The following is a 12,444-nucleotide window of genomic DNA, read 5'->3' on the forward strand; positions in this document are numbered from 1 at the left end:
TGCGCGTCCAGCCCCCGGTCCTGGGTCCCGACAGCGACGCCGAAACCGAGTGAGCAGCGCCCGGCACCTCCCGATGGCCATTGCTGAGCACCCTCCTGCTCTGCCACAATTAGGAAGGAACCAAAAGGACCTGCTGTGCACCCCTCCTCGACTCAAAGCGTCACTGTGAAGATGCTCTAATAAACCCTAATACATGTCACAGAGTTGGTGTCCGGCTCTGGCTGTACACACAGACCCCGTATAAATGGGTATTGCTGTATAACCATCACCACCAGTGCTCTCTGGGGGGGTTTTGCTGCTGTTAGGATGACCTGGCAATGCGTGGCCGTGGGTCGGTGGCTGCTGAGACACGGCACAGCGTGTGCTGCCGCTCTGGACTCCACACTTTCACCCCTAAACAACGGACAGTGTGAAGGGAACCCATCCCTGCGCTCCCAGAGCCACGGGCGCTCAGTCTCTGATGGGTGACACCAGCCCCACAGCGGGCACGGCTGTTAATGCGTGTGATAAACACAGCAGCCATCGAGCTGCAGGTGCAGGGAGGAAGCACCAGGCCGCTTCTCAGCGCCACTCTTGGCAATAAATAAATAAATAAAGACAACCCACCTTACCTTACCTTACCTTAGCCGGGCACTTCTGCGCGACCCGAAGAGGAAACGTGGTTGAACGCGCGGTTAAATCACGCGAGCGGGAACGTGGTGTCCTGGGCACGGCGCCGTTACTGCTGCGTGGCTGCTCCAGCACCCACAGGGCTGAGGAGATAAGAACGCGTGGCATATCCGGGGCCTTCACTTTATAGGACTCGATTGGTGCATTTTTAAGATTTTATGAGTAGCTCTAAAAGTAATGGCGACTTACAATAAAGTTTTGGTTTTCTATTACTTGCGATATCTGAAATTTCATAGACATTTTCCAGCTTCACTTGGTGATGGTAAGAACAAGAAGCTTAACTGCTTTTTACAAACTAAATTCAGATTCTTAAATAACAAAACAGCTTTGGGAATCCCATTCTCAGCCCATTTGGGTTTTCTGATGCTGGTAAAGGGGATGAGGCCCAGGGGTCTGGTGCGTACCCATGAGGGCTCCTTCACATCCCCTGGGTTTCAGCTCAGCGCCTGGGGTCCCACCACGTCTTGCTCAACGTGTGGTACACACACAGCCAGCGCTGCACAGCCCTCCAAAGGCTTCTGCAGTGGGGAAAAACCACTGCTCCCTTCCAAAAACACAACAGAGATTTGCTTAAAGCACCAGGCAAGGCGAGAACAGAAACCTGGGCGTCCATCTCCACGCTCCCACCAACACACAGCGCTGGCAGCGTCACCACCCCTGGGTCTGGCAGGGCGGGAACCCAAACCAGTGCTCAAACGTAAAGACACGTGCAGGGACAGCAACGCTTTGCTGCAGGGCACAGCAATCGCCTCGAGCCATCGCAGCGGGCAAAGCACGGCCCCAGAAACCCTGATCCTGCAGTGGCACAAACCGAGGTTCACCCATCCTGCGCCGAGGGCGAATGGGAACAGCGCGTTCCCTGCAGGACCTGGACAGGTCACCATTCGTCACTGCTGCTTTACAGAGGGCGTCTGACAGCTCATAAAGTGGAAAGTGTCTCAGGTGCTTGACTTTGGCGTGGCTCTCTCCAAACGCACCCACCGCAGATAAGGGATGTGCACAGCTGGGATTTTTCTTGCTGCAGCAGCAGTGCAGCCGCTGGAAGATGCAGCTGAGCTCTGCACGGGACTGGGCATGGAGCTGGGATGGAGGTGGGCATGGAGTTTGGATAGAGCTGGGATGGAGGTGGGGATGGAGTTTGGATGGAGCTGGGATGGAGGTGGGGATGGAGGTGGGGATGGAGCTGGGATGGAGGTGGGGATGGAGGTGGGGATGGAGCTGGGATGGAGGTGGGGATGGAGTTTGGATGGAGCTGGGCATGGAGTTGGCACAGAGCACTCCAGGGGAAGGGCTTCATGAATCGCAGCCAAACGAGACACCTGAGAAGTCCCAACCCCAAATTTCCCATTCATCTGGGCACTTTTTAATAGACTTTTCACACTCTGAAACAAAAAGAGTAAACACCTAACTGAATACCTCACTGAGAAACAAAAAAACCATTCCAGAAAACACATTTTAGTTCCCTGCTCTGAAATCTTTATAGGTACCAAAATCTGCAAAATTCAACCCCAGTTTATAAAGCACCTTTGCCCTCCTCACCTCTGCAGTTTTGGCAGTAAAACATCACCGAAGTCCAGCAGAGGACAGCAAAGGAATCCAATTTCACTCAGAAATATACTGCTGGTAAAATACAAGCCAGTATTGATATGTTACAAATGTGCTACAAGACAGAGGGGCAATGTTGGTGTGACAAAAGCAGAAGAGGCGCAGCTCTGGCAGCCCAGCACCATCACCCGGGGAGAACGCACCAGGGTAAGGAGGCCAAAAAGGAGGAGGAGAAATGACAGAGACAGCCAAAACCAAAGCAGAAAGGTTTGAGGCTGAATGCTGAGGAGAGCGGCCTGAACCAGACTACGGAAAGAAGAGGCGAAGGAATTGTTCCCCCAAGGCATCTGGTGGTGAAGGAGAGGAGAAAACTGCAGTAGACACAGATAAGGGAAGAAAGGTGGTTTTCCCCTGCAAAACAGAGGGGTTTGTGTGGGAGGTTTTATCCAGCACCACCTCACCCCGCTGCTATTCCAGTCTTGGGGTCTCTCAGTATCCTGTCTGGTTTTCTCCTAAGACACAAAGCTGTAGCAGTGCTGGAAGCACACTTAGGCTGGACGAGTCGTTTTACAAAGAGCCATACACAAAGCTTTAATAAACTCTACAAGAAAACAACACTTCCATGAGACACCCAACAAACTTCCAAGCTTTCAGCAGAACACGCCAATCGCACAAGGACCAACCCACAGAACTGGTTTCATTCTCAGGGCTGAGCTTGGTCATTGATGAGACTTTGGGAATAATGACAGACTTGAGCAACGACTGCCTCCAGGTAGGAGAGCTTCCAATCGGCCGATCTTTGCTGCTCCCACCTCATAATTTCAGATGCAGGATTGATTAAGTTTTCTGAAAAAGGCACTCATCTCACCGCCGCGGAGCACGAGCTCTCCTGCAACCCGCAGAACGTCTCCAGGCAGAAACCAGCGCTGCTCGGCCTGCTCAGGGTCATCCAGACGGGTTTTGGCAAACTGGGCTGCGGGACACCTTTCCTCATTTCTAAAGATGGAAAAACGGAACAAGCTTTTTCCTGGACAGAGACATTTATTAACAGTTAGTCAGAAACAAAGCCTCAGAGGCGTTTTCACTGTCCTTGCAGGGTTTACAGGGACACAAACCCAACGCAGGCAGTCCAGCTCCAGCAGCGGGGCTGGCCCCGCTAACACTCCAGGCCCCTCATCGCGGCGATGCTGCTGGCCATTCGGCGCGGCGCGCTCTTCGCGGTTTGCCGGAAGTCCTCTGGCTTCGCCTTCAACAGAGCCACAATGTTTTGCAGTGTTCGTGATGGCTGGAGGCCGAGGGCATCCATCACATTTATCAGATAATCTGCAAGACCAAGGAAGAACACGTATTTGAACGGGCACCAGGCACTGTGCCATCAAAGCGACTCCTTGCTCCTCCCGACAGCCCAAATTCTGTCAGTGCTAAAAAACCACAGCGAATGGCAGCGGTTGGGATCCGGCTATACAGGAGGTTCCACTTAAATTTGAGAAGAAACTTCTTCTCAGTGAGGGTGACAGAGCCCTGGCCCAGGCTGCCCAGAGAGGTTGTGGAGTCTCCTTCTCTGCAGACATTCAAAACCCGCCTGGACGCCTTCCTGTGTAACCTCATCTGGGTGTTCCTGCTCCGGCAGGGGATTGGACTGGATGAGCTTTGGAGGTCCCTTCCAATTCCTAACTTTCTGGGATTCTGTGTGATTCTGTGACTGCTGCGCATTTCTGGGTCCCTGTACCCCAAGATGTGATGGACACCTTGCAAAGGAGCAGCTGTGAACCACTGCACCACGCTGGGTACCAGATCAACACGCTCACCATCAAAGGAGACACCCAGGCTGCTCTTCCTTTCCATTTAACGTAGACAAGAGGAGCCCACGTTATGGCAGCAGCTCTGAGGACAACGTGTGCACCCAGCTTACCAATGTCAGTGGCCAGCTGCTTTGCCGAGTGCGCTGTGAGCTCTGGGATCTGCAGGATGACTTCGCAGTACGTCTGCATGGTGGCTCTGGCGATGGAGCCCAGCCAGTAATCAGCCATGTTGTCCAGCTCAGGCAATTCATCTCCTGCACGGAAAACCCTCGTTATCTGCAGTCTCGCTCACCTGCATTTGCTGGTTTTGTAACACAACGTAATTCATACGTGGATAACAGTTTCCTCAAGAGGACATGAAGGTATTCCTTAGGATTCAGAGTTCGTCAGCTGCTTTTGGAGTAATCAAAGCAGCTACACATCCTCCCTGCTGCTATCCAACACCGACAGCTCAAGACCCAAACCACTTCACTTCCCTCTGTTACTCTCCAGGTGAGTGACTCCCAAAAGGCTGACAGGGGATCAGGCTGGGATTAGGGGCACTGCCGGGCCTATTCTGCAGGATCATCTTCCAGGAGTCGTTTATGAACTACTGCAGCGACAAGGACTCATGGGTTTGTTCAAGTCCTAAAGGAATTCTGTGTTCATCAGTGTTTTGGAAGTTAAGGAACTATTAAACATATAAATAGGTGACAAAATAAGCAATGCTAAAAGCTAAACTGAAGAGCGTGCTCTCAGAAGCAACAGGAAGACTGTAAATACCAAGCTCCACGCTTCCGTGACTGTCAGTGGAAACAAGCACCGAGAAGAGATTAACCACAGCAAACCACAGTGTGCTGCCAGCCTGCTGGGAAGTGCTGTGCAGCGACCATCGTTAACCGCAGCAGATTAACGACACGACAGGTAAGGGCAGCCACCTGAGGACGAACGTGAGCCAAAACTCAGCTTGCAGCGGGAAATCAAGGCAAGACAAGCAGCACAAACTCCTCTGTGCTCAGGGGGAAAGTTGTGAGGAGGAAGCTGGGCCGTGGTGTCAGCCAGCAGCCACCCACAGCACCTCCCTCAGCACGGGGGTTCAACCACCGTGGCTGCTCTCTGATCACTGAAGACTCTGGCACTGGCAGCAGCAGTGGAGCTGTAATGATTTCTCAGCTGGAGTTAATTCAGGAGGAAAAGGGAATTTGGATGAGGTGGTCAGCACTCCAGCACACCCTACCTTGCTCTGGGGGGTAAGGCAGTTTCCCAGCGTGTAACGCCACTTCCAGAGCAGAATCCTCCTGAGTGACAAACGGCTCGAGGTGCAGAGGAAGCGACATAATGTACTGCCCAATCTAGAATAAAAGCACAAAGGGCTGAGTCACTGAACAAACGTGAAGCGAGTGCTTTGCAAGTGAAAAGAGCCAGCTGCAGTAATCCACACCTGAAAGCGGAAAGCTGAGCTTGACAGCAAGTCACTAATCTATGTTTGCTCAGAAACAAATTGGCTCTTGCTCATCATTACACTTTGTACAAGAAATAATTTTTCACGAGGTCAGAGAACCCGAAGCAATCATGTTCAAACCTGCACGGAGAACGGCTATTCCAGGCAAATCTTCCATCTCTGGAGTGGTAACTTGTTTTCTAGAGCAGACTCTAAGAGACTGAACCAAACCAAACCACAGAAGAGGAAACACCGAGTCAAGTGGCAATACAGTCATGAATTACAGAAATGTATCCCTCCCAAACAGGGACCATGCTCACAAATTCACACACCTAAGCTACATCACTTCAGCCATACAACAAGCACTGTCCTGTTTATAAAGCAACTGCCAGCAGCCAGAACAGGAGAGCAACCTGAGCCCCGTGCAGCAGCACGGAGCTGAGGAGTGCGGAGTCAGGAGGCATGAACAGCTCACCCTCCTTTTCCAGGCAGACATCCCACTGCTGCGAAGGGTTATCATTCCACCAGAAAAAGAAACCAGGGAGAACAGGAAGAGCTCAAGACAGTTTTAACTTCATAGGATGATTAAATCACTCCAATACACACTGCAGGAACTTCTCTGCTACAGGAGCCTGCTACGAGGACAGGCTCAGCATCCACTGCTACAAACAGAAGCTGACATTTCCCATCCCATTACAGGAGTTAACACTGTCAACAGTGCAGCTCGCTAGGGAAGAGCCTCTCCTTTGCTACTCCAGAATTTGACAGGGATTTCATAAAAGCCACAAAGAACGGCACAACCCTACTGATGAGGGCTGGACCACTGAGAGCACCTATCACCATCACAGAACAATGTTAACAACTACTACGATTTTACAAAAACACTGGGGAAATACAGCACCAGGCTCCCAGCAGCTACCCTTGCACGCTCTTACATTGCTGATATACTCCAGCGGAGTCAGGCTGAAGTTTGGCAGGTCCTCTGTCAGGGTCTCCCCAATGCCACCGGAGTTCCAGCCCTGTGAGGCAAAACAGAATAAACCTATGATTTTCTGGAGCATGAAGTCTGTCGGTGTTCTAGGAAGGGGTCACCCAGCAACGTGAACTGAGACTACGCAGGGACTTCTAGAAAGCAGAACACAGATGGTGAGAAAACTGCTTCCCTCATCCTCCCTCGCGCCCAACACAGACACAGCTCCCTGTGGGAAATGCCTGCTCACACGGGTCAGGAAAGCAACATCTTGAACTAACAGCAGCGCCTGCAAACGTAGCTGCCTCTTGTGAGTGCTGTGGATGAAGGGAGGTAAACTCTCGCACTGACTGCAGCTCATGGAAGAAATGTGATACCAGAGGAAAACACTCAGAAAAGGAGAAAGTTAAGCAACACTGAGCTGTGCTCCACCCCAGGGGATCCCACAGGTAAACCTCGCCAGCTCAGATCAGATCCATGTATCCATTACTCACCTCCATCTTTGACACGAGCAAGAGTTGCTGTTTGATGCGAGTGAAAACAGAATCAAAAGCCAAGTGGTGCGCCAGCTGGTTGAGGCGGCTTAGGGCAGATCGCGATGAAGACAGCAGGTTGTGGTTACTTGTACCTTTTTCCTAACACACAGAGAGACAGAAAAATGTTTACATACAGGAGTCATTAAACTGACCGCAGAGAAGCTATGTTAACACTCTTAAAGATGTCTTTATTGGGCCATCCTAACACAAAGCAGCTTTCCTCTGCAATGGCACAGCTTGTTCCCTTTGAGATGCCCCATTCCAACCAGTCACTCAAGACAGAAACCGCACAGCATTGCTCCGTGAAATGCAGAAGAAAGAATCAGCATCACATTGCAGCCACGCCAGGCACAGTACAGGCCAGATACTGAGAAACCTGCAGAGAAGATGGCAAAAATGCCTTTTACTCAAGGAGTACAACGAACTGGTTCCCTGCATGGGATCAAGCAGAAGTTCCACATGAAGGGTACCTATGGAACTTGACTTGCAGTCAAACATGTCACACTGAAGGCACAGCTGCGCAAGGGGCAGGTAAATTAAGTGCAAGAGAAATAAAGCATTTTGAGGAGATAAGAGACAGAACTCATAACCTTAACTTCACTACTACATGTGACCAACAGTGGCAAACATAACTTAGATCCCCAAGGAGATAACGGGAGTCATTCTCCCCTGCTCACAGATGCATGCATGAGCGATCTCGCAGAATGACATTTCAGAATGGGTACGGCAGCAGAGCCTGAGTGGCAAAAAAAGTCTGGAGAAGCCAGTGTGCGGGCTCCAGAATTTGAGATGGCTTCACCACAGCCTTCCCAGTGCTTTCTGCATCAAAATCTCCCTCAGCTGAACTGCTAAGGGCATGTTCACAAAACACAGCCAGGATCCGGGGAGAGATGGGATGAGCCCAGACTCCCTGGGTTTGGACATTTCATCTCTCTGCGGATCAGTCGGTGTCTCTGTGAAGACAAGAACACAGCCCATCAGAGGCTGCTGCTCAGGGGGAAAAGTGACCAGGCTGCAGGGGAACCCAGGTCTCATCCACCAAACAGCATCCTGTGAGAGGCAGGCTCTCCCAGGAACCAAAGCTACCTTTAGAGTGTAAAGCGTCTCCATAAGGCTGGCGTACTCGGATGGGTTCTCCTTCAAAAGATAATTGTACTCCTGCCAGGGATTCTTCACAGAGCTCTTCTTTTCTGCAGAGCTGGTGTCCTGAAAGCCAGAAAAACTGCAAGGGCTGTAGGTGTCCGAGAGATACTTCCCAGCAGTTGATAAAATCCTGAAAACAAGCACACAAGAGTCAACAGCAAAATCCTCCACAGTCAGCACTGCTGTTCTCATGTTGGTACCGAGACCAACACAACCTTTATGTGACTTCAAGGGAGAGCAGTCATTGGTGGCAGACACTAATTGCAGCCAACTCTCACACCTACTGTGCAACTAAAAAACTGCAAAAATACTGAGATGAAAGAGGGAGGACAGTGCTCCCAGAACGTCTGGCAAATAGGGAAGAAGTGCAGCCTCCTGTGCACTGCAGGTCACTGCGTCCTACACCAAGCACAGGCACTCAAGTCAGGCTGAAGCACTGCAGCCTACAAGAGGCTGCACTGCTCACAAGCAAACAAAAATCCAAAAGATATCAAAAAATAAGGATTCCTGTGACTGTCTCAGGGCACACAACTGTGTGGGACAGTCTGTGACCATCTCTGATATTCCTAAAGATGGAAAGGGACAGTGGGAGGAAATCACAGTGGCTCTGCTTTCCCTCCACTGTCTACACAAGGAAAGCACCTTGGGGTTTGTTTTCTTTCAACTGAGTACCTGACAGCTCACGAATTAAGTTACCTGTTGGCCAGCTGCTGCTCAAAGTCTCCACACTGACGAAGGAGCTCACCACAAGTAGTAATTATCCTGGGAACCAACAAGACAAAAACACAGGCTCTGAGATTTGAGGCAGATAATGTCAGACCCCCCCCAGACAACCCATCTCAGCCACGTGTCAAGTAACTGTAAAATCCAATAGCCAAACCACAGCCCACAGGGGGACACATCTGTCAAGAGCTAATGTGGCTGTGAACTCTGCAGCCACTTGATAACGCACTGACTGTTTTTGTCCAACAGCCTCATCCACCAGTGACTTCTTGTCATCATGGCCAAGGCCAGCTCAGCGTCACCAGGAAAAGCTCTACGAGCTGGTGCTGTTTCAAGGGACACAACATGCAGTGTTGCTGCAGACGGGGTGGGAAGCCTCACAGCAGCTCTGTGCCAGCAGCAGCCCAACAGCCACCAGCGCTGCTGCTCCCAGCAGCACCGCAGCTGAGCGGGCACAGCCCTGCACTCTGCACTGAGAGCCTGCCTGAACTGACCCCAAGTAATTCCCCTCCAACTTGGATACAAAAATCAGTTCTGAGCAAGGCAAAAAAAGTCCCCTTTACCGGACAGAGTTCTGGAATGCAGTCCAGTCCTCCTGGAAGAGGGACTCTGATAGGACATCATCCAGTTTACATTTCTTCCGTATGGACTGCAAGGCATTTGTGAAGTCAGATGTATACCTGTAATGAGAAACGGAGAGGAGGCAAGCACCAGCTTAAGAGAATGGGCTGGAGAGCAGCACAACAGCATGAACTGTGATTTGCTCCTTGAGTCCTCTGCAAGGGCCAAACAGGAACCAGAAACATGAAAAGGAGTTCAGGAGAGACACTGTTGTTCCAGTCCAAACACACGGATGAGAAGAAGTGATCAGCCCCAGCCCACTTGAGCCTACTCCAGGAGAAAGGGAGAAACTCAGAGTTACTGAGTGTGGCTACTGCAATCTGCTGCACAGGGGTTACGAGGAACTCTCCCCTCCCATCAGAAGGTACGAGTAAGGCATTTCTGTTACCACTGCACTAATCACATCTCCTAGGAAAGACCAGAAAAAGTTTATAAGGCTACTGCTGCTCCATCACTTGGCCCTTACACCAGGAACACAGTGACAACAATCTCATGAATTTGTTTTCTCAGCTACTCCCCAGATGAGAACATGGATAAAAAGCAGAACATTTTGTTTTCCACACCCCCCCATTTTTTTTTAAATAGTGCCCATAAGCTAGAGGCATGCACGCTGCTATGTAATTGCCTATAAAGAAGGTGAGATCAGAGAAGTGTGCTTTCCTCTTCCCTCTTCCTCACAGGGCAGCGAGGTAACAGTTTGATTTACACCCTGTGAGCAGCTCTTTCGATATGAGGAAAGAAGGAGGAGGCAATCAGAACTGCAGTGATCTAAGCAGGCTGTCACCGATACTCCAAGACAAGAACTTGCAGTGAAACTCACTCACCAGGGTATCTCACACTTACAGACAGATTCTGAATGGCCCAGTTCATATACAATCCCTGAGTTCTACTTTCATCACCCAAATTTGTCTTACTGCTCTGGGAGACATTCTTCTCTCCAAAAGTATTTATTAAAAATGAAAACTCAGCCCAAACAGAATAGAAAACGGCTGAGAAGTCTTCCCTTTAGCCATAAAAAGCTTTTATTTCTCCCCTAAGAAGCAGTCACTGCCTGGCAGGAGGGGCTATCAGATGAGTCGTATTATGGCTGCAGACACGTTCTGCTCTCAGGCATTTTTCATAAACTACAAAGTCCCTGGCCACAAACCCAGTCCTCGCTGCTCCCTTGGGATAAACGCAGCAGTGTCACTGAAAGCACCTTACTTTGTGAACAGGGCCTTCAGCGCCTTCAGCAGCCCACACACTCCCAGTCCATCCGTGAGCTTCAGGCAGTTGTCGATGGCTCCCGAAGCCAGCGTGAAGAGTTTGCTGACCGAGTGGTTCAGCTCCTGGACACAGTCAATCACTTCCCAGTGCTCCTAAATAACAACAACAACCACACAGTTGAGTGTCCAGCCATTAATCACACCTTGTGTAACTCCCTGCTCTCTGGCTGGCTGCTTCCACCCCCCTGCACAGCGAATACAGCCAGGCTGCCAAGTCCTATTTCACCACAGCTTCAAGGAAAAACAGTTCTGCCAACAACAGAATCTTCCACAAAAGAGGACTTTCCTCTCCTCAATCTTGCTTTTAATAAATTCTGTTGAGCCTGAAGCAGGTTCCTGGTTGACAGTAATATTTTGGTAAAGTCTTTCTCCAGCAGATCCACACAGTGCTGGTTACTGGGTGAAGGAGAGGAAGAAAGGAGTTACCTCCAACCTGACAGTGCTGCGGAAATTAAGTTTATTTCTTAAACAAAACTCACTTAACAGTATCAAAATATACTGCAAATGGGAAATATTATCAAATAGAGCAATAACTATGCAAATTTTGTTATTGCTCATTAAAGCAATAACTATGGCAAAGACCCTCATGTTCGGTGGACGCTTCAAGCCTGAGCAAAGGCTGCTGCCTTACCAGGGGCACTGCGCTGATCTGAATGAGGAGATTCTCTTCCTCCAGGTCTCCATAATCAAGTTGATAGGGCTTGTAGGGACCATACACCGCTTCCACCAGTTCCATCATCTTTACCAGGTTCTGCTCCTCTGCAAAGAATCAGGTGTTTAGTCTACAAATGATGAATGTGCTCCTAAAAATCCTGTTTCAAGCAACAAGCAGTAGTTCTTCAATCAGAGCACGCTGCCCACACAGGCTTGGAATGCTGCCCAGCAGCTTTGGGTCTCAACTACACACACTTTTTTTAAAAAACAACAAGGTTGTTATCTCTACCTGCTTCCTAAAACCAAGATGTTTTACCTCAACAAGTGCCTGAAGAAAATTATCACTCGCTGCTCCGAAACAGCCTGGGTGACAAAAATCTATTCAACATTCCAAGCTACAGTGGAAGGAAAGCATTGAAACCATTTGAGAAGTGAAACACTTTACTCCCACAGCCTAAAACAGGGGCAATCCCCATTTATCAGAGAGCCCGGTTCGTACTTAAGCTAATTGACACTAACTCAGCTCACCTGGCACTGCTGCTCCAGTGCTCAACAACCAGAGCTGACCACAAACCACCAACTCAGCACCTCAGGGCCACTCTGCTGAGCAGGGGGCTGCAAAAACCAGACAAAAACCAGGTCTGAAGGATTACTTCTCAAACCAGAACTGGACACCAGGTGTCATTGTCAAGTTTTGCCAAACTCAAGCTAGCAGCAAACCAGAACCACTTTGAATCCTGGATAAAAGACAATGCTTTTACACACTAAGAAATGGAGCGGGTTGTGCAAAGCCTGAGCTGTCTCCATGCTTTCAAGCTCAGACTGGACAAAGCCCTGGGCTGATCCCATGGATCCCATTGGAGCAGGAGGTTGGCGTGGATCATCTTCCGAGGTCCCTTCCAACCTGAATTATCCCGTGAATCACAACCGAACCCTCCCCTCACACACAGACATAGGAACTGGTTTGACCCTGCTCTGCTGAGTCACCCGGCCCTTCCATTCCGGAAATATTTCTCTTCCCAAGCATCTCACTCCAGCAAAAGAGATGGAAATAAAGAATTTATTCTATAACACACTCAGGTTATAAAAGGTTCAG

General features: G+C 50.0%; 1 protein-coding gene across 1 annotated transcript in view; it reads right to left on the reverse strand.

Moving 5' to 3' along the window:
• Nucleotides 1-3,236: 3,236 nt before the first annotated feature.
• COG7 (component of oligomeric golgi complex 7) overlaps nucleotides 3,237-12,444 on the reverse strand; it is a 15,505-nt gene continuing 6,297 nt past the window's right edge. The window contains exons 8-17 of the mRNA XM_010186043.1: nucleotides 11,326-11,453; nucleotides 10,633-10,787; nucleotides 9,372-9,488; nucleotides 8,782-8,847; nucleotides 8,029-8,215; nucleotides 6,901-7,041; nucleotides 6,372-6,455; nucleotides 5,233-5,347; nucleotides 4,127-4,270; nucleotides 3,237-3,537 (exon numbers count right to left, since the gene is read on the reverse strand). Coding sequence (XP_010184345.1) covers nucleotides 3,371-3,537; nucleotides 4,127-4,270; nucleotides 5,233-5,347; nucleotides 6,372-6,455; nucleotides 6,901-7,041; nucleotides 8,029-8,215; nucleotides 8,782-8,847; nucleotides 9,372-9,488; nucleotides 10,633-10,787; nucleotides 11,326-11,453 — 1,304 coding nt within the window. The 3' untranslated portion in view covers nucleotides 3,237-3,370. The remainder of the gene's footprint in view (nucleotides 3,538-4,126; nucleotides 4,271-5,232; nucleotides 5,348-6,371; nucleotides 6,456-6,900; nucleotides 7,042-8,028; nucleotides 8,216-8,781; nucleotides 8,848-9,371; nucleotides 9,489-10,632; nucleotides 10,788-11,325; nucleotides 11,454-12,444) is intronic.

The sequence above is a fragment of the Mesitornis unicolor genome, unplaced genomic scaffold (assembly GCF_000695765.1).
Source record: "Mesitornis unicolor isolate BGI_N332 unplaced genomic scaffold, ASM69576v1 scaffold22380, whole genome shotgun sequence".
Taxonomy (NCBI): Eukaryota; Metazoa; Chordata; class Aves; order Mesitornithiformes; family Mesitornithidae; genus Mesitornis; species Mesitornis unicolor.